The following is a 20,605-nucleotide window of genomic DNA, read 5'->3' as shown; positions in this document are numbered from 1 at the left end:
AACTTTCCCACATTTCCCATCTTCTTTTGAGCCCTCCAAACTGTTCCAACCTCTGCCTGTTACCCAGTTCCAAAGTCACTTCCATATTTTGGGTATCTTTTCAGCAACACCCCACTCCTGGTACCAATTTACTGTATTAGTCCATTTTCATGCTGCTGATAAAGATATACCAGAGACTGGGCAATTTACAAAAGAAAGAGGTTTAATTGGACTTACAGTTCCACATGGCTGGGGAGGACTCATAATCATGGCAGAAGGCAAGAAGGAGCAAGTCATATCTTACATGAATGGCAGCAGGCAAAGAGAGCTTGTACAGGAAAATTTCCCCTTATAACAACCATCAAATCATGTGAGACTTACTCACTACCATGAGAATAGCATGGGAAAGACCAGCCACCATGATTTAATTACCTTCCACTGGGTCCCTCCCACAACATCTGGGAATTCAAGATGAGATTTGGATGGGGACATAGCCAAACCATATCACTCCCTTATTTCATTCATGTTTTCCTCTCTCCAGGATCATTTCATAAGCATAAAACAAGCTATAATTTCTCCTGGCTAAAAACAAAACAAAAATCCTCTTTTGAATGCATGCCTCCTAATCTCTCCTCCACCACAGCTATTTTCCCATTTCTCCCATCCCCTCTATAGAAAACCTCAGTTTTAAAGTTGCTTCACCCTCTTCTCCAGTTTCCCTTATTCCCCTCTCTCATAAACCCATGGTCATCTGGCTTTAGCCTCATCATCCACTGAAATGACTCAAAAATAGTTGCTGAATTACAGACTGGTACCACTGCATCACTGGGAATACTTTCATCCTTCACATTCCTTTCCCTACTTATTCCTATTGACTTTTAAACCCATAGTTACCCTCATCAATTCTGATCCATGACACAAATTACATGTTACAAATACACATCATCATAACCAAACAGTGGTGTAGCTGAGGTAAGACATTCATTCTCTCTAGGTTTCTTCATCTTTAAAACAAGGGCATTAAAAGAGTTGACTCTGACCCATCCTGCTTTGACCTTGTCCGACTGGCTTCCATTCATTCCTTGGTGGTCAGCTATGGTTTAACAGTGTCATGATAAATATTTGCATGATTTGAGACTTTAGGATGCATTTACTTTTCCCCTGAAAAAAATAAAAAAAGGAAAAGGCAGAGAAAGAGAAGAGAGAAGGAAAGGGGAAGAAAGGGGAAGAGAGTGATGGGTGGAAGGAAAAAAGAGAACCAAAAAAGAAACAGAAGAGATTGTGTCTCTGAGGCCGGGCATGGTAGCTTATACCTATAATCCCAGCACTTTGGGAGGCTGAGATGGGTGGATCACCTGAGGTCAGGACTTTGAGACCAGCCTGGCCAACATGGTGAAACCCTGACTCTATTAAAAATACAAAAAATTAGCCAGCCATGGTGGCAGGTGCCTGTAATCCCAGCTGCTTGGGAGGCTGAGGCAGGAGAATCGCTTGAATCCAGGAGGTGGAAATTGCAGTGAGCCAAGATCACACCACTGCACTCCAGCCTGGGCAACAGAGCAAAACTCCATCTCAGAAAAAAGAAAAAAAAAAAGAGAGAAGAAAGGTAACACCACTCAGAGCACAGTTCTGTTAAAGTAATATTGATTTTTAGATACTTACTCTACAGCAAAAGATAATTATACGAACTAGCTGTTCCTTAAATCTCCTTGGTCTTTAGTAAGCATCCTTTTAAATATCTATATAAAGTCTGTTTTTCTTCTATATTAAATTTTTCTCAATGACAATTACTGGTAACCGCTCCTTAAGTGCTCCTCCGATCAAAGAGAATAAATACATCTAAGGCATGCCTGAAAAAAAATTGAACTTCTCAGGTTACCCTTAAATCATGAGAAGAACTTGTGAAGTGAAGGTCCTCTTCGTATCTGTTAATCATGTCTCATTTACCATCATATACAGCAGCTGGGTGTGGTTGTATAGATTGTTCTGGCAAAAGAGTGCCTTTCAGTCAAGGGCAGGTAGAGGCTGAAACCCACTGAATCCTCTGCTCACCAAGCATGCACCCATGGAGCTGCACCCAACCCTAAGTCACACGGAATCAACTTACGCACCACCTGGGCCAATATGAGGTCAATGCACAGCCCCAGGTCCATTAGATCACCCAAGTGGCAGAGAAACACTGCAGCTCTGTGTCAAGCATGGTGCTTGGCACTAGGAGCACAAAGAGAAATAAGAAACCTCAAATGGCGGCTGGGCGCAGTGGCTCATGCCTGTAATCCTGGCACTTTGGGAGGCCAAGGTGGGTGGATCACCTGAGGACAGGAGTTCAAGACCAGCCTGGCCAACATGGTGAAACCGCATCTCTACTAAAAACTCAAAATAAATAGCTGGATGTGGTGGCAGACGCCTGTAATTCCAGCACTCAGGAGGCAGAGGCAGGAGAATGGCTTGAACCTGGGAGGCGGAGGTTGCAGTCAGTTGAGATTGCACCACTGCACTCTAGCCTAGGTGACAAGAGTGAAACTCCATCAACAACAACAAAAAGAAGCCTCAAATGGCTCATAGTTGACTGTTGATAATAATCCATAAGGCAGAACAGTCGAGGAGCAGGCAAGGGAGGGGCACAAAGTTAACTGAACTTAGCTTACCAGTGTTTCCCAAAATGTGGGAGCAACTCATGGGGTGCATGAGATGATTTAATCTAGCCCACAGATACAGAATTATATAGTATTCATCTCCCTTAAATAGTGAGAAAGTTATTCCCATTTGATTTATCTTTCAAATTGCTAATATCACTATCAGTGAGAAAGCCTCAGTTTGATGCCAGCATACTTTCACCACCTTTCTTACACACTTATCTTCCTTTTAAGCCGAGTGATTACTGACTCCAGGCTCAGAGCCCTCAGAAAGCAATAACAGCTCAAGAACTTTTTTTCCACTGTACTCATTTTTATTGTTTCCTTCCGGTTATGGCAAGTGACACTGGTTCCCCTCTAAGGCAATGGCATAAATATTCCCTTTTAAATAAATGTATTACCTAACAAGATGTGTCAATTTAATAAAAAGAGAGTAAATATTTCAGTTACCATTTAGCTATATAAAAATTGTGGAGATGGCATAAGGTATCAAAACACCGGCAACTGTATTATGCAAATGATAGAGTTGAACTAGCCCTGAGCTATACCCCAAGCTGCAGGAGGGGCAGGACCCAGTCTGTCTATCCCTGTGGAATTCCTGGCATTTAGCATGAGCCAGATCTGGAACAGGCATCCTTGAAGACTCCTGGAAGGAACTAGGGGAAACAGAGATGGTCACCCACTGAGCAACTATAGAGGAGACAGACACAGAGAGAATATGAACATCAAGTTCCTGTCTATAGATTGTTGCTGTAGAAGAAGAGTACAGGGCAGGGGGCCTGCCTGTTGAGAGGCAGGAGAAAGACTGAGAATCTGTTTTATCGGTCTATCTACAGCTTATAGTTGACTGTTGATACTATATTGGGCAGACATTTTGCTTCCAAGCATCATTGCTAATTTCCTAGGCATCTCGGCTCTTCTTGGGTTTTTTCTTTTTCTTTTTTGTTTTTTCTGTCTCATTCAACTATTTGTCATGGACTGGGTTATTTGCAAGCCTCTCACTTCCCAAGGAGATCCACTGGTACATGCACTCTCAACAGGGACCAGATCACCCTGACAGGGGCAAAAACTGGTTCTTGATAGCTAAAATAACCCATTATTTTTCTTATGTATAAACCACAGATAAAACAACAGTATATAAACCATTATAAAACAGCACATTAAAATTTCACTGAGGAGGATGTTACTCAGGAAAAAAAATGTCTAAAAGGATATTTAGGGGAGCAATAATGAAAAAAAAAAAGAAGGTTGGGAAACCAGAGTTGGGTTTCTCAGCCTCAGTACTACTGAAATTCGGGCCACATAATTCTTTGTTGAGGGACTGTCCTGGATGTATTGGGTGTGTAGCAGCATCCTTGGCCATCACCCACTAGATGACAGCTCAATCTCCCAGCTGGCTTCACAAAATGTCATGTGTCTTTTGGGAGGAGGGCAAATCGCCACCAATGGAGAACAACTGGGCTAAAGGAAACTGTTCACAGGTATCAAATGAAGGCAGCCAGCATGTCGGCCATGTGGCCCAGTGCTCTGGGAAGAGGGAGCTTCTAAGGACGCCAACACTCTCTCTCAAGAGAAAGGAATGAAATGCTTATATAACCAGCGTCCTCTCTCAGGGCTCCCTTGGCATGGCACAGAGCCCAATTCCATATACCAAATGGTTCCCAAAAAATACCATGAAGTGATACATCCATCAGTGCCTCAAAGAGATCTTCGTCATGAATAAATCTGAGTTCAACAGCTAATACACACCCTGCAACTAAGCCCTAAAAGACTTAAGGGTATTTTTCAATTCACTCAGCAAGTTCACTCATGAGATTATATTTGGACAATCTTAATATTTCAACCAAAATTAATAGGTTCAAAGCACCAGGGAATGTTATGCAATATGTGAATCAGCACTCTTAAATTGGATTAAGATTTTTTTAAAAATTGGTAAGTCAAATTGAAGTAAAATAAATCTCATCAACTAAAGAGCAGGCTCATGAGAGATAGTGAGGAAGACTGTGTATCACAAACAGCGTTAGAAAATGGATTCAAATCCAATTTCACTTTTACTACTCAGGTGGCTTGGGAAAACCAAATCAATCTAAAATATTTACATGTTAAATACTTAAAAATTTAAACCTGAAATAGCAAGTACAAATTAAAGGCACTCAATTAATATTAGTGGTTTTCCTAATTTATTTCCTTCCTTTCTTCCTTCCTTCCTTCCTTCCTTCCCTCCCTCCCTCCTTCCTTCCCTCTTTTTTAAGTGATAATGAACACACACTATATGAGTATAAAGGGAAAGAAAAATTATTGGAAGAAAATAGGGGGTATAAAATAGAAAGCCAAACCAAAAAAAAATACAGAAAATGTAGTGCGATTAATTTTTGCCAGTAATTAAGAGGAAGACTAGTTCTTTCAACACACAAGACAGTTTGATAGTTGTCCTAGGAGTACCTTTTTTATCCTCTCTGCCAAGATCCATTTCTTTAGAATGTGTGTCAGCTGTTGTCACTAGTATGTTCCCATTTGTAAGGTGCACCCTATACTTTCTAGTGTGACTTCCTTACAACCTGATTGGGGACCAAAAGAAGAACCTTTGGACATTTCTGGTTGCTTCTACTGTCCCAACATATCAAGAATATCAGGATAAATTGTACTGTAGACCCTTGTGATCTCTTTATGTAACTGATTCTGTCCTACTTCGTAACTATAAAATTTATTTTGGTAAAATAAAAAAGAAATTATTACTGAGCTATCACAAAGAGGAAATCCTAATTCACAAGCAATAATTTGAAGAATCATAGACACCCAATAATAAGACTGAAGGTTAACAACAAAAGCATCTTACAGAACATACAGGAGAAGGTTCCTGCTATCTCCAAGCCTGTTTTTCCATCTTTAAATTGATAATAATCATAGTAATACCTATAATTTACAAGCATGATGTGATGTTTAAATTAGATAATGGATTAAAAGTCTTACTTCAGCACCTGACACAATGGCATTCAATAAATGTTTACTTTTATTGCATTGAGGTTTATTCTTGTTATTATTATTATTAGGCCAATTCTCTTTTATAACTTTAAAAAAAAAAAAAAGTTGAGAGAAACAAGGTAATCTGCTCTCAGCCACACAGGTTATTAGGAACAATACCAGAACATAAATTTCCAAGCTTCTAATTCCATGCTGCTTCTTTAATGTGCTATTTCAGTTATCATATCCAAATTGCACTTCAGAGATTAGTATAGACATGCTATTTTAGTCATCTCTTCCTGTAAAATAAATTACTCTAACATTCAGTGGCTTAAAGCAGCATCCTTATTTTACTCTATCTTGTGATTCAATGGATCAGGAATTTGGGCAGGGCTCAGCTGGGTGATTCTTTCTCTGCACAAGTTATTGACCAGGATCACCCAGTGATATTCAGATGGTGGACAGGCCAGTCAAGATGACTTCATTCACAGTTGAATCTCCTGGCAGGGATGGGTTGAAGACTGGGTTCAAGTTAGACTCTCGGCTAGACCCCTTGTCCATGCCTTTTCCAGTGGTCTCGGGATGATCAGACTTTGTTCATAGTGGCTCAGAGCTCCCAGAGAGCTGGGCTCCAAGAGTTCTGGGAAGAAGCTGGTGCTGCTCTAAGGCTTGTTCTGAGCCAACATCAGTCTCAGAAAGTCACTTCTGCCACATCCTGTTAGTCACGTCACCAAGTCAACCCAAATTCAAGAGGAGTGGAGTTAAACTCCATCTCCCAATGGAAGAAGTAGCAACAAATTTTCAAGCATTGTTAGTCTACCACACACAGACCACACGTAAAGACAAATGACAATATTGTTGTTCTTGTGAGTCAGGTCCCTAAGATATTACAGAAGTGGGCTGTGTTTTTATTATTATTACTATTTGTTATGTCGTGTGTGTGAGTGTGTGAGAGAGTATGTGTGTATGAAGAACTTAAATGATACATAATTAATAAATAATATATACTTAATAGTATGCACACAATAAAATTATATTGTAGCCTAATTGGGAAAAACAATGACCTTTCAAAGTAATTTATCCAGAAAGAAAAACATTTAAAATTGATGTCAAGTAAAATTTGCTCCCAGCCAAATTAAACACTGGCTTCACAAAATGAAGGAGAAGCCATATGTTATTTTCAAAATGGCTTCCCAAGAGGGCAAGCAATAATGCAAAGAGGTATTGAAGCTGCAGACTGGGGGATATTGTCAAAGAGAATTTATTACCCCATGTATAACAAGAATAATCTCCAGTCCCTTGCCACCAAGTTATGGTTCAGAAAGCCTAATGAAAATTCTGGGAGGGAATTAAATTTAATTTGTTGTTCTGGGTTTAGAATTGACCCATAGTTATTCCAAGGATATATTGGACCTTCTGAGTTTTCAAAAAATAATTTCTAGATGGCTAGTTAATCTCAAAGTCAGAAGAGAAAAAAAACATTGCACAGTTAAAAAAAATCCATTAACTAATTGGATTGAAGCAACAGAAGACATAAAATGTATTACTAGCTCAATCTTTATGAATTTTAGGCAATTTTCTTTTAAAAAGAGAAGAAACCAACACAGAGCCTTTGAAAAGTATTCTAGAATAAGAGAAAGAGAGTGTCATTCTAATGACTTAATGTAGAGGCAAGCTTTCACATATCATTGCTACAAGAACTTAAAAAAAACATAAAAATCATTTGCAAGTTCAATAGCAGGTAAGATGATATTACCTCTAAGAAACAGAATTTTTAAATTAAGGAGAATGTGAATTGAAAATACAATAAGATTACACTAAATACAAAAATATTTCCAATTCAAATTTAGAATTACAGAATTTTCTTTTAATCCTGAGTTTCATATTAACTCTAGGTTCCTTAATAAAATTAACATAATCACTATTTTTTAAAATTTCATAATGTATATGAAATATATACATAATAGAATACAATATGTATCCTACTATATATCTGTTAATCTATGTGAGTAAGTGTGTAAAGCAAATACACACAGGATAAAGCAAATAAGTAACAGAGGATAGAATACTGCATGATAGGCTATTTTAGAATAAAACAATTAATATTCCTATATTATAAATATACACATATGCAAATGTACATGTATATAGTATAGATATATACCCATACACACACCAAAAAAAGCTCAAAATAACAATGCCAATCTCATTGCTATAAAAAATTACTAAAAGCAAATGATTACTAAAAAAAAGTGTAACATGCCTTTGCAGATTTTTTCTTTGTTTTTACTTTATATCTTACTAACGACAGACAGTGAATGCTTTACACTTACTTGAAATAATTATTGTCCATAAGGTTGAATCATCAACTTAATACAAAGTTATTTGCATTGTTTAAATCTTGATTTCAGGTTTTAGAGAGTGTATATTATATTTTGCTTTAATTGTATCTATAATTATGGAAAACATTTACATGGTTTCACAAAATTTTCCTATATTTAGAAAATTCTAGTTTCTATCCCAGTCCCCTCTACCCTTCTGCCCTGTCCCTTCCTTGCCCCATTGAAACCTCATTTTTTATTCTTCATATACATATGGTTTATCCTTCATATACATAGATGTATGAAGTGTATATACACACATACATACACATACACACACACATATAAATACACATGTATACATATAGACATATATAATATATGCATATATACATGTATAAACACATATACACATATTACACATACACACACATATATTCCATTTTTCCATTCATATTGTATCATTTTTTCCTTAAACACTAGGATACTGTGCAGAATGTTCCCTACTTTGTTAATTTTTAGCTTAGTGATAGATACTGTACACAATCTTCCCTACTTTGTTAATTTTTAGCTTAGTGATATGTCCTAGAGATAATTATTTTTTTCATAACTGCACAGTACCTAGAACACGGACAGCATATAGACAAGCATATACACATGGACATGCATACAGACAAAAAGTGTTGCATGGTTTAGTAAATTAATCCCCTTCTCATGGATTGTAAAATATTCCCAGGCTTTTGTTAATACAGTGTTGTAATGAACAGCCCTGGGATTATGTCTTTTTATCTTTTCAGAGCATTACAGAGTTTTGATCAAAACAACAAAGAATCCATCCAACACATCATTTTTATGGACTGCAAATGCTCAGAATATATAGAACCCACATTTCTTTCTTTTCTTATAAATATATTAAATGATGCAAACCGAGAGAAGTACCAACACTAAGAATCCAAGAATTGTAAAAGTGTGATATAGGAGAACTGACCACTAAACCAGTTAAGCATGGAGGTGAATATAAAGAGTTACTAATATATGTACGCAACACTGAAGGTAAAAGTCAAAACTGTTTCTTGAAAGATACTATATGGAATCCAAAAATCATAACTCAGTAATAATAACCTGGTTATAAAACCCTTCGGTTACATTTTCAAAGACTCTAAAGTAGTGAGGGAGAAGGAAAAAGAAATTCGTTATATTCCATTTTATACTCAGAGGCAGTAAAAACATACAGTTTCATTGTTAACCTTGATAAAAGAAATACAGGTTAGCATTTTCAAACATAGTTTTCAAAGATAATCAAAGAATCTATGCCTTCAAAGACTAAAAGTTATCCCTTTTCAAAAATATGTTTCAAAGACAAATAATCTGTGGCTTTAAAGACTTTCCATACTTTCCAAATCAATGGAGAAAACAAAATTAAAGTTATCCATACTTTCCAAATCAATGGAGAAAACAAAATTTAAAACAATTCATTGAAACATGCAGTATAAGAAATCATAAAAACAACAAAGCTCAAAATAAGATGATAAAAATGTTTCTAAGTACATCAGTTACAACAATACATGTAAATCAGTCAAATTATCTTGTTAAAGCTTCTCAAACTGGGCTACATGTAATTCAGTGTCATGCTGCTTATGAAACTGCCCACAGGGAATGCAGGGCAGACTTTGAATTGAGATCAGACAGACCTGGCTTAAAACCCCAGCTCCATCATTATTAATTACTTGATCCTGTGCATGTCATATTTATCATATTTATGCTTTGGGTCTCACTTCTTTTATCCATATACTGGAACTAATACTATCTACCTCTAAATGTTTTTGTAAGGATTAGAAAGAATGTATGTTACATGCATTGCCTAGGGCAGACAAAGATCTGCCCTTTATTAAAGGCTTACTATTAGAACATTAAAGTAAGTAAGTAGCATTGATACACTAGTATACAAGTGAGCTAAAAATAAATGGACAAGCATATAGACAAAAAGTAAGACAATATCAACTGTAAAACACAAGGCAAACACATTTATCACTGTATGCTGACAAAGAGCAAAATTTTCAATTAAACTGTAACAAGCATGCACTTTTATGCCCCAAATAACATACTATCAAAATAGTCAACAAAAAACACATTAGAATACAAAGGTGAAATAACAAATAATACTATGAGATACTAACAAGCCTCTTTCCATAACTGAGAAATAAAGGCACACAAATTTGAATTATATAAATACTAGTGGCAACTTAATTGATAGAACCCAAATCAAAGTTCATAACCATTGATGGTACATAAAACCTTTGCAAGAAAAAATGTAATAAAATTCCTAAAGAGAAGAAAAAACATTGACATTATTTTTCGTTTTATAGCATACTCTGGAAATTACACGTTCTACCCAGTGAAAGACCACTTGGCATTATCATCATATTAATCTAACTCTAATAAACTCAAAAAGAGAAGATACATTATACATAGCACCACTTAAAAACGGTAATTCAGGTTTATTCTTTACCTATCTTACGTAATTGCATACTATAAATCACATATTTATTTTTTTAAGGTGCAGATAAAAACAAAATTTTTATCATATGCTTCAAATGAAGTAAAATTATATTATAGAAATAATGCATGTTTAGTGTTATACATTGGGTGGTAAACAATTACAAGTTGGTACCAGGATAAAGTAAAAATTTCTTACTAAACCCTTACTAAAGTCAAAGCAATATAATTAATCCCTCTTGCTTTTATTTCTGAGATTCACAGCATGGTGAATGAGGACACCAATACCTTACGGAGGCTGTATATGTTTTTAAATTCTTCAAGCAATGGAATGTTGATATTTATTGGATCATCATAATATTCCTTTCATGACTATGTTACAACCATTTCAAATGCATTTCATTCTCTTATTAAGAAACAAAAAGAAAATGCTCCAAAAAACTCAACCAATTTAACATTAGTATTCTGGCTCAAAACCTAAAGTTTTAAACTAGTGGTAGCAAAACGAACAACTCAAATTTTTTTTTGAGTTCTTGATGCAAATCCAACTAATTACAAAACTGCTGATAGCTTTCAGGCTTAAAGTAACAGGAGGCTATAAAATATTGGCACATTGAGAAATCAATCTTAGCTTTTCAAACAAATATTTTTCTGGAAACTATATACAAAAATCTTCCCTAAATTTATTGTCTTTCCCATTGTACTAGAAAGATACAAAACAAAACACGAGGTTTTTGCACAGACTTCATAATTTAATTGGAATTTATATATGTAACAAATACCTTTCAAACATTCACCAACTGTAAGGCAATTATCTGTTCTCAACATCTACCCTCAGAAGCAGTTGATATGATAGTCCACATTTCAAGGTCTCTGGTACAGAAGGAGCTCTGTCCTCTGCCCACACTCTCTCCTGATCTATTGCTTTGAATTCCAGCTATATTCCACTAACTCTCAAACATATATGCCTAAATGAGACCTATGCTCTGTGATCCAGGTTCACATGTACAATTGCCTTCTTCATATCTTTAACTAGATATCTGAATCAGGATTTCAAAATTGATATGTTCCATATGCAACACACATTTCTTTCTCCAAAAACCATGTCATCATCTCTTCCCTGGAATCCTTCCCATCTCAGTAAATGGTACCACCATTCAGCTATTTGTTTCAGCTAAAATTCTAGGAGACACACTTGATTCCTCTCTCTGAGAGTTTGCACTTCACCTACTGATAAGTCCTATTGGGTCTCTATTCAAAACATATTGCAAATGCAACCACTGCTTACTTTCTCCCGTGCTCTAGCCATAATCTCTTCTCTAGACCAAGTGCAACAGCCTCATAACCAGCCTCCTTGCATCCACTCTTGTTGACTACAATCTGTCCTCCAAAACAACAGTCAGAGATGCTCTTTCTGAAAGATCAGATTACATAACGTTGACTCTGTTTTAAGATCCACTACCAGCTTCCCATCACTCATGGGATAATATCCCGAACTCCCTACCATGGCTAACAAGGTCTAACTCCCGACTTTTCTAACCTCATTTTCCTCCTCTGTCCTGTTTCCTCACAATGTTCTAGATACTGTGGCTAAGCTTGTTCCCAGACTGACACCCTTGCCAGTGTTGATCCTTCTACCTGCAATGTAACCCCCACCCCAAATATGCCTGAGACAACCGCCTTATCATCATCCATATTTCAATGAGCACCTTCTCAGAAAGGTCTTCCTTCTCCTGGGCTGAAACAGCCCCCACTAAGTATCATATTGCTTTATTTAATCTTCTACCCAATACTAGTACCAACTGATGTTATGTTATTCTATTATACTATATTACACAGTATTCGATTTTAATTTTTGTTGGTATATTTATTTTATGCCTTCTACCATGGGAAGAGCTCTCTCAGCACCTGGAGAGCAAGAACTCTCTCATTCTCCACCACAGTTGGATGGGTACCACTGTTCTAGTACCTACAGCAGTATCTGGCTCATGGCTGACTTTTAATAAATGTGCCTTACTGTGGTGGCTACAGCAAAAGAACAAAACTATTCTTTTTCAAATAGTAAGAACACATATAAAATAAAACTGAAGTGAATTAGAGGATATTTCCTTAAACTAGGAAGCATTGGATTTATGAAATCTATAAACTGTCTTCATAATTGCATTTAAAGGAAGCGCTTAATGTTCTATGGAATATATGTCTTCAAGACAAATGGGAAATATCTAATTATATATATATATAAATATATATATATACACATACACACACACACATATATATAACCCAATCTATTCCAACAGTTTTCAACAATACTTGAGAATTCTGCAAGTCAGAGCTTGACTGTATAATGAAACACATATAGCAAAGAAATTTAATTTTGAAACCAAATAACAAAATGTTTCTACATATATTATATGTGTGTGCATACACAGATATTTTTAATAATTTTAACAATAGCTAATAATTTTATTTCACATCAAGGTCAACTTGAAACTCATGCCTTCTCCTTGTTCTGAAGGAAGCACAGGTTCCAGGTCCCGGCACTAAGAGAACTTGGAGAAGGCAATTTGGTTCGTTTGTGAGGCTACTGAGCTAAGTGATGACTCTGCTGCTGCCCTCCCCTGACTCATCCGGGGTCCAGAAGGAAGGGAGGCCATGGCCATATGAGCAGTTACTTGGTTGGTGCAAAAGTAATTGTGGTTTTTGCCATTAATACTAGAATTCCTTCTCAGGTAGGCACATTGCTTTGCTTCTCTACTCTTTAGAGGAGCCAATCAAGTGAGTGTATATAGAGAATTGCTTGTAGGGAGTGTATCCCAACGGTTTGTTTTGCTTTGACCAAAAAGGCACTGAGAAAACAGTATGTGGCTGAAGTAACATTCATATGGGCCCCGTGCCATTTAGCCACTATAAAGGAAGCCTCCCCAGCCTATTGAGTTAGCTGTTGAGATGCTGGTCAAATCTTCATGTTATCATATATCTCATGGTAGCATAATTGTGAGCAACTGTATCTGCCACTCCCACTACACTGGCAGCTTGTCGGAGAAAAGGAAAATGTCTCTTCCTCCCAACCACTGAGCTCCCACTTACCCAGAACCTCCATCTTCTTCCATTTAGGGCTTTCAACCACATTGCTCTTGTTTTTCATGCTCTAATTTACCTCCAGTATTAGAATGACATGATTTTCACAGAAACATTTAATCATCTCTTCCATTCCTTCCCAGTCTTTAAATATGCAAATAGAAAACTAAGCATATTATCATGGAATTATGTGAAATGATACATTCTAAGCCAAATGAGCAGGTCACAAAAGGGAATGCCTCACCTGTTCCCTGCTGTGTGAAGGCAAGGGTGTGCCTGTGTATGTATGTATGGAAAACACAATGCAGAATGGACACCAGTGCATGAACAGGAGAGTCTGAACTGGGTTTTGCTCTCTTTCTCATACGTTTCTATACTATGAAAGCTCTTATTATGAAAATACCACCGTGTTCAAAACAAAAACTAGGAAAGACATTTTTTAAAACTGTGTGAAACCCTCTAAATCATCTTCCCTTTTTCTATTTATTTTATTATGGTAAAATACAAATAACTTAAAATTTAATATCTTAACCATTTTTCAGTGTACAATTCAGTGGTATTAAGCACATTCAAATTGCTGTGTAACTATCACCACCAACCATCTTCAGAACTCTTCGTCTTCCCAAACTGAAACGCTATGCTTACTTTTTTTTTTTTTTTTTTTTTTTTGAGACGGAGTCTTGCTCTGTCGCCCAGGCTGGAGTGCAGTGGCGCGATCTCGGCTCACTGCAAGCTCCGCCTCCTGGGTTCACGCCATTCTCCTGCCTCAGCCTCCCAAGTAGCTGGGACTACAGGTGCCCACCACCGCACCCGGCTATTTTTTTGTATTCTTAGTAGAGACGGGGTTTCACCATGGTCTTGATCTCCTGACCTCGTGATCTGCCCGTCTTGGCTTCCCAAAGTGCTGGGATTATAGGGTTGAACCACCGCGCCCAGCGTGCTATGTTTATTAAACAAAAACTCCCGTTTTCTCCCTCTCCTTAACTCCTAATACCATCATTCCACTTTCTATCTTTAGGCTTTTGACCACTGTAAGAAATTCATAAAAGTGGACACATACAGTATTTTGTGTGTGTGTGACTGTCTTCTTTATTTCCCTTAGCATAATGCCCTCAAGGTTCATCTATGTTGTAGCACGCGTCAGAATTCCCTTCCTGTTGAAGGCTGAAGAGTATTCCACTGTATGGATTTACCACATTTTGCTTATCCTTTCACCTGTCAATGGATACCTGGGTTGCTTCCATGTTTTGGCTATTGTAAATAACACTGCTATGAACATGGGTATACCAGTATTTCTTTGAGATCCAGTTTTCGATTCTTTTGTGTACATATCCAGATGTGAAATTGCCAGATCATATGGTGACCCTATTTTTAGTTTCTTGAGGAACTGCCATGCTGCTTTCTACAGCAGTCACATCAGTTTACATTCCCACCACCAATGCATAAGGTTTCCAATGTTTCTACATTCTCACCACCAATACTTATTTCTTGTTCTTATCAGTAGGCTTCCCAATAGGTGTGGGGTGATATCTCACTAAAGTTTTTATTTGTATTTTCCTTACAATAAACCATATTCACTTTGGCTTCCATGGCATTTTTTCTTTCTGACTGTGAAGATAAAAGTTCTTCATGTCTCAACCAGCCAAAGTCACATTCCTATGGCTCCCACAGTATTTTTTAGGCCTGGGCTTTCCTCCTGCCACCTATTATGTGAAAAGAAATAGAAGTGAAGCTAGTATTTAAATTATGTTCTTAAAGTATTTTTTTTTTTAAGTCTTCCTTCACTCACAGAGAAAATTCTCGCAATTCTGGGAATCAATTGTCAAACATTTCTTAAAGAGAAAAGCACACGTAATCCCTAAAGAAAAACTACCCACTAATTTGATTGTCTGGAAGTGTAACAAAACACGTCCGAAGAATATGAGGTTCTTATCGCTACTCGGCAAAACGTCCTCATTATCAAGAAGTTTTAGGGAACTGAAGAAGCTATGAATCCAGGGCGGGCATCAATTTGCCTTTTATTCACTTCTCTCATTGAATCTTAAAGAATTTTTCTTGGAATTCAAGTCAATTACTTTGATAACATCATTATTTTATTTATACTTGCACCATGTCTGACCTGAGTTATCAATGCTGGCTTACCATTCCAATCCTATAAAATGAATGGCAGGTAAGGGGTTTGGCATGAGCTGAAAACTTCCACGAGCATTGTACTGGGATGGCTAATTGCAAGAGTGTCCCAGTTGCCTGATGTACTATTCATAAGATACTTTCAGATTCCACCATACCAGCCTCAGGTAAGGCATAAATAATGTACTTCTGCATATATAATATAAACTAAATCTTCCTGTCACCTGGTCATCAACTATTATTATCACTTTTAAGTAATATTGACAAAGTACATAAAATGGCATTTCAAAAGCAGTACTTTTTATAAGCTTGTAAGTGGAAATGGTCTACTTTAATAGTGTTCCAATTACAACAGGATTTCATCACACTGGCTGTGAATTTAATCCATTTATCTCCGGAGCTCAGAGTAACAGACATATGGTTACCATTAATGTCCTTCATTCCATCCTAAGAACGGTGGTTCATAAATTCTTTCTGGATTTCAGGCCTCTTTAGAAATCTAAACAAAACCATGGATCCTCTCCTCAGAAAATGAGCACAATTCAAATTTAGGAAACAGTTTCAGGGGTTTCTGCTCATCTCTCTATAAAGTCCATATACATAGGCAGCCAATTCAGTATCAGAGTCCTTTGGGGTACCGGTTACAAAAGAAGATCATTCAGCAGGAGAAAGACATCTCCACTTTTAACAAAACCCCTGATGATTCTAGTGAATACCAGTACTTGAGAGCCAGTGGCCTTGAAGTTGATAGACTCCAACTGAAACATTCCTGATATAGAAGGTAGGGCTACAAAGTAATAGGATCAGTGTTCAGCTCTCATTGGCAGTCAATATTATTAGAATCACATCTACAAGGGGATGGGGGAAGGAAATCCTTAAGCCAAAATATATTAATACAGTGTAGTAAGTCTTCACCTAATGTCATCAATAGGCTCTTGGAAACTGCAACTTTAAGCAGAACAGTATACAGCAAGTCCTCAAACAGCATTGTTTTCTTTACCAACTTTTCTTTACAGCATTGATGAGGGGAAAAAAAATGGTTTTGCTATACATCATTTCACTTAAAGTCACAGTTTCCAAGAATCCATTGACAATGTTAAGTGAAGACTTACTCTATAAGAAAAATAAATGATATAATTTCATCTACCTTCTATACCACCAACAGTATGCTATACTACTCTAATCTAGCATTGAGACTCAAGTGTTCTTACCTTGAAATGTGTATTGTATCCAAATTCAAGGGATGGAAATGTGAGCAGCAGAATACGAAGGAGTCTGCACACAGGTGGGTCATGACCACCATCTACACACAGGGGGACATACCCAGCTCCTTAAGCATTTGGCCCAGGCTTTGCACATCTTTCCTTCTCCAAGCATGGAGACTAATGCCTTGTGCATTGTAGATGCTCAACACATTACCTTCAGATTTCATTTTAATGTGTCTCTGCTGACAACTCTATGCCAAATCCAACTGTTTGCTTAATGATAACTGAACCTTATTGTAATAGTCTAATGTTTAGACCATTAGACCTATTTAGACCTATTAGACCCATAGGTCTAATGTAACAAACCTTAGTGAGGTCCGTTACAGTATTAAAATGAAATTTAATACAGCTGAAAATTTGGCAAACTATACTTGTTCCTCTCAATTCTGGAAGAACCCTGATCAATACACACCATGCCTGAACTCGGTCTCTTCTAAAGCTAATGAACTTTAAAATGGCAAGAGGAGGTCAAGTCTATTTATCTGTTGTTTATTGCTAGAGCTGCTGATCAGGGGAGGGAACTATAGTTTATACAGAGCATGACCAACAAGAAATGAGAGTGACTTTTAAATGAGGACTTAGGAATATTAATTTCTCAACTTCAGAATTATGTGTACTGCATACAAAGAACGATAATGATAATGGTGAAAAAACACATCTTAATCAACTCTAGTATGATTAGTCATATACTAACTTAATAACTTGGAATATGGTAAAACGATCTTTGCAGGGTTCACTGACCTCTCGAAGAATCAGATAAAACCCCAAAAGCATAAAATTCATGCAAGATTTTCACATCTTGTCAAGGAGTTCTCTGATCCCTGCAAGGCCATCTGTGCCCACCATTTTGTTTCAATAACATTGGATTAGTTTGTCCACCTTCCTGGACAATCGTGAAGGCAATTTAGACAAGAGGAGAAAACACGAAGGGTGAGGTCACACAGGCTTTGATCCTGCTGTACACTGTACAATGGAATGATCACAGGATCTGGACCCAAATGGCCCTGATGCGGGGCTCAAACTGTGGCTTTGTAACCTCAGAACAGTGAGGTCTGCTATAAGGATCAAGTGAATGAATCATTATGGGTGATATGGGTGGTCTTCAGTGAATAAATGCAGAGGTTATTGTTATTAAACAAATATACATTTTTTTTCCTGATTATCCAGGAGCCTAATGCTACTATTCTCTAGGTCAGATTAACGGTGTGAAACTTCTCAGATTACAATGAGAACTAGAACTTTGCAAAAAGTGACTTTGGTATTTATGTTTTTAAGACCTTTTGGATGAAATTCAAGAAAAACCTGATTTATGCTAATTCAATCCCAAAGTGAAAAGAAGAAAGTAATTTTTTTACATAAATAGAATAACATTTAACTTTAAGTTTCCTCTCAAGAGAAAGACATCATCATCCTTCCTGAAAACGTAAATGTTTAAGAAGTAGCTAGAATACACATCATTAAACTGCATCCCAAACATTTATACAGCCAACCTACACAGACACACACACACATCCTACACACACACAATCACACATACATACTACACACACACACTACACACACACACATACACACATATACTATACATTTTTACATCTATCTACCACTGTATCTATCTGTATGTGTATACATACATGATTCACTAAGTAATCTTGATTTATTTTTCATTTCCTAGACTCCACTTGGCAATAATTAACATTTTTATCTACCAGTTAAAACCTGCGGCAAATTCATATCTTCCACAAATTAAAATATACTTCAAAAAGAACACGCAATCTGGTGGGTGGAGGTCGTGGGAACTTTGCTCAGCGGGAGATTTAATTAAATTATTATTTTCTCACCACCTTTTACACACACACACACACACACAAAACCCAAATTATATTCAACCCTAAAAAGATATTCTTTCTCCATATTATGTCAACAACATGTAGAGTTACAAGATCAGCAGCAGTGATCACAGGATTTGGGGAGGTCAATGCCACCATTTCAAATCTCAGAGTCAATTCACAGTAGCTACTTAAGAGATGCAAAAGGCCTGGCAAGAGTATTTATTTCCTGCAAGAATCCTCTGCAAGCAAACTGTCCATTCAGCAGTTCTGCAGGCTACTGTTTCACCATGCGACAGGCCCACTTATTCATAAACAAATCATTAACATTCTTGACATAAATCCATAGTGGACCATTAATCCCAGCTATGATAATGTTTTCGTACATTTGCTCTCCCCATCATGAATAGGAGTGTTGTTTCGCAGAACCCATCCCTGACAAATAAGAGACAAATTATGCCCCGTGAGAAAACTTGGAGAATGAACGGCTTACACACCAATTACTGTCTCATTATCTGGCTGATGCAGAAATAGATCCTGTGTGCTTTGGGTGAAATGTAGATTTTTCTTACTCAGACCAAAAAATATAAGTATATGCAAAATCACTTGCCAAGGTGATTTTTGTTGCTCAGATTCATCTGAAGCCACACTCTGGGAACATTCCGCACAAAAGCAAATCAATAATTATTGCTTAAGAAAAAAACAAAAAAAAAACCCTTGTATAAGTACAAAAAAAAAAAAAAAAAAAAAACCAAAGATCCTAGCAACTATCAAGACCAATGGTTAATATGGGTTTTTTTGGTTTTTTTTTTTTTTTAGCATTTCAATGTTCATTGAATATTGAAATATTCTGCCCAAGAGTTATCAGCAAAAGGAGTATGAATGACAGAGAAACAATAAACAAGGTATAAGAAAATAAGAAACGCATTTAAGTGAAATAGACTCTATGGCCTGACAAGACCCTTAAATTCAGTTTATAAATTCTCTCCACCGAGCTTGAACAAGAAACCTCTTCATGATCAAAACACACTGGCTAAGCACCCATACATAAGAAGGATTTGCTGTATGTTTTTATGTTCTAAGCTAAACAGACCCAATCTAGCTCTTTAACCGTGACATCATACGTTAAATAAATATACTAACAACTCCACAAAAGCGACCAACTCAAACATTTTATTTTATATATTGGTACCCATAGTTCTATCTACAAACCATCTGCTGGGCTGAAGCCAAGGCTCATGCTCTGTCAACCAGCACTTCATATATTTGCATTGGCAGGGACAACACCAAGAGCCTATTTATTTCTCTGTAAGATATCTGGCTTCTAACAGCTATTGGGTAGAACAGTGCTTCTCAAACTTTATGTATATAGGAATCACCGAGGGATTTTGTTAGAATGCAGATTCTGGGTCAGTAGGTCTGGGGCGACACTGAATAGCTTATATTTCTATCAGGCTCCCAGGTGATGCAAATTCTGCTCTCCTGGGACTACACTTTGACAAGCAAGGTGGGAGATGACTAAGTTTCGAATATGACTTATTAGACCAATAGCTTGGCTCTCTATAAGTATAAAATGGAAGCCTCCTCTTCTGTTCAATTTTGCTCTCTCTACTACTAATATAATTATTAATGTCATCAATACGCATAAATTTTAAAGTTAAGTTTTACACAAGTCTTCATTTAGAGTAAGAATGAGAACGCAAAAATCTAGAGGAATACTTGCATAACATTGGTGTAGGGAAAAAGCACCCTACTAAGGGTCTGGATTTCAATCTTATTCTAGCCTTCCATAAAATAAAACCATGAGGCCGTAAGTATGGGACTGAACTTCTCTTAGCCTCAGTACCTTGATCTGTAAAATGGGAATTGAAAATACTCACCACACAGTATTAGCACAGGATGAAATA

At 36.9% G+C, this 20,605-nt stretch overlaps 1 protein-coding gene across 2 annotated transcripts in view; it reads right to left on the bottom strand.

Annotated features, from left to right (window-relative positions):
* Window positions 1-20,605, bottom strand: part of PID1 (phosphotyrosine interaction domain containing 1) — a 253,410-nt gene that overhangs the window by 168,216 nt on the left and 64,589 nt on the right. Inside the window, exon 1 of one of the 2 annotated variants that reach the window (XM_050751157.1) lies at window positions 13,484-14,135. The exons of the other annotated variant lie outside the window; for it this stretch is intronic. Within the exon in view, the coding sequence (XP_050607114.1) occupies window positions 13,484-13,525 (42 nt within the window). The 5' untranslated portion in view covers window positions 13,526-14,135. Of the gene's footprint in view, window positions 1-13,483; window positions 14,136-20,605 lie in introns of those variants that run through there. 2 annotated transcript variants of the gene reach the window in all.

This window comes from Macaca thibetana, chromosome 12 (genome assembly GCF_024542745.1).
Source record: "Macaca thibetana thibetana isolate TM-01 chromosome 12, ASM2454274v1, whole genome shotgun sequence".
NCBI classification, from domain to species: domain Eukaryota; kingdom Metazoa; phylum Chordata; class Mammalia; order Primates; family Cercopithecidae; genus Macaca; species Macaca thibetana.
The sequence above is the reverse complement of the archived record's forward strand: the minus strand, read 5'-3'. Positions and strand labels throughout refer to the sequence as shown.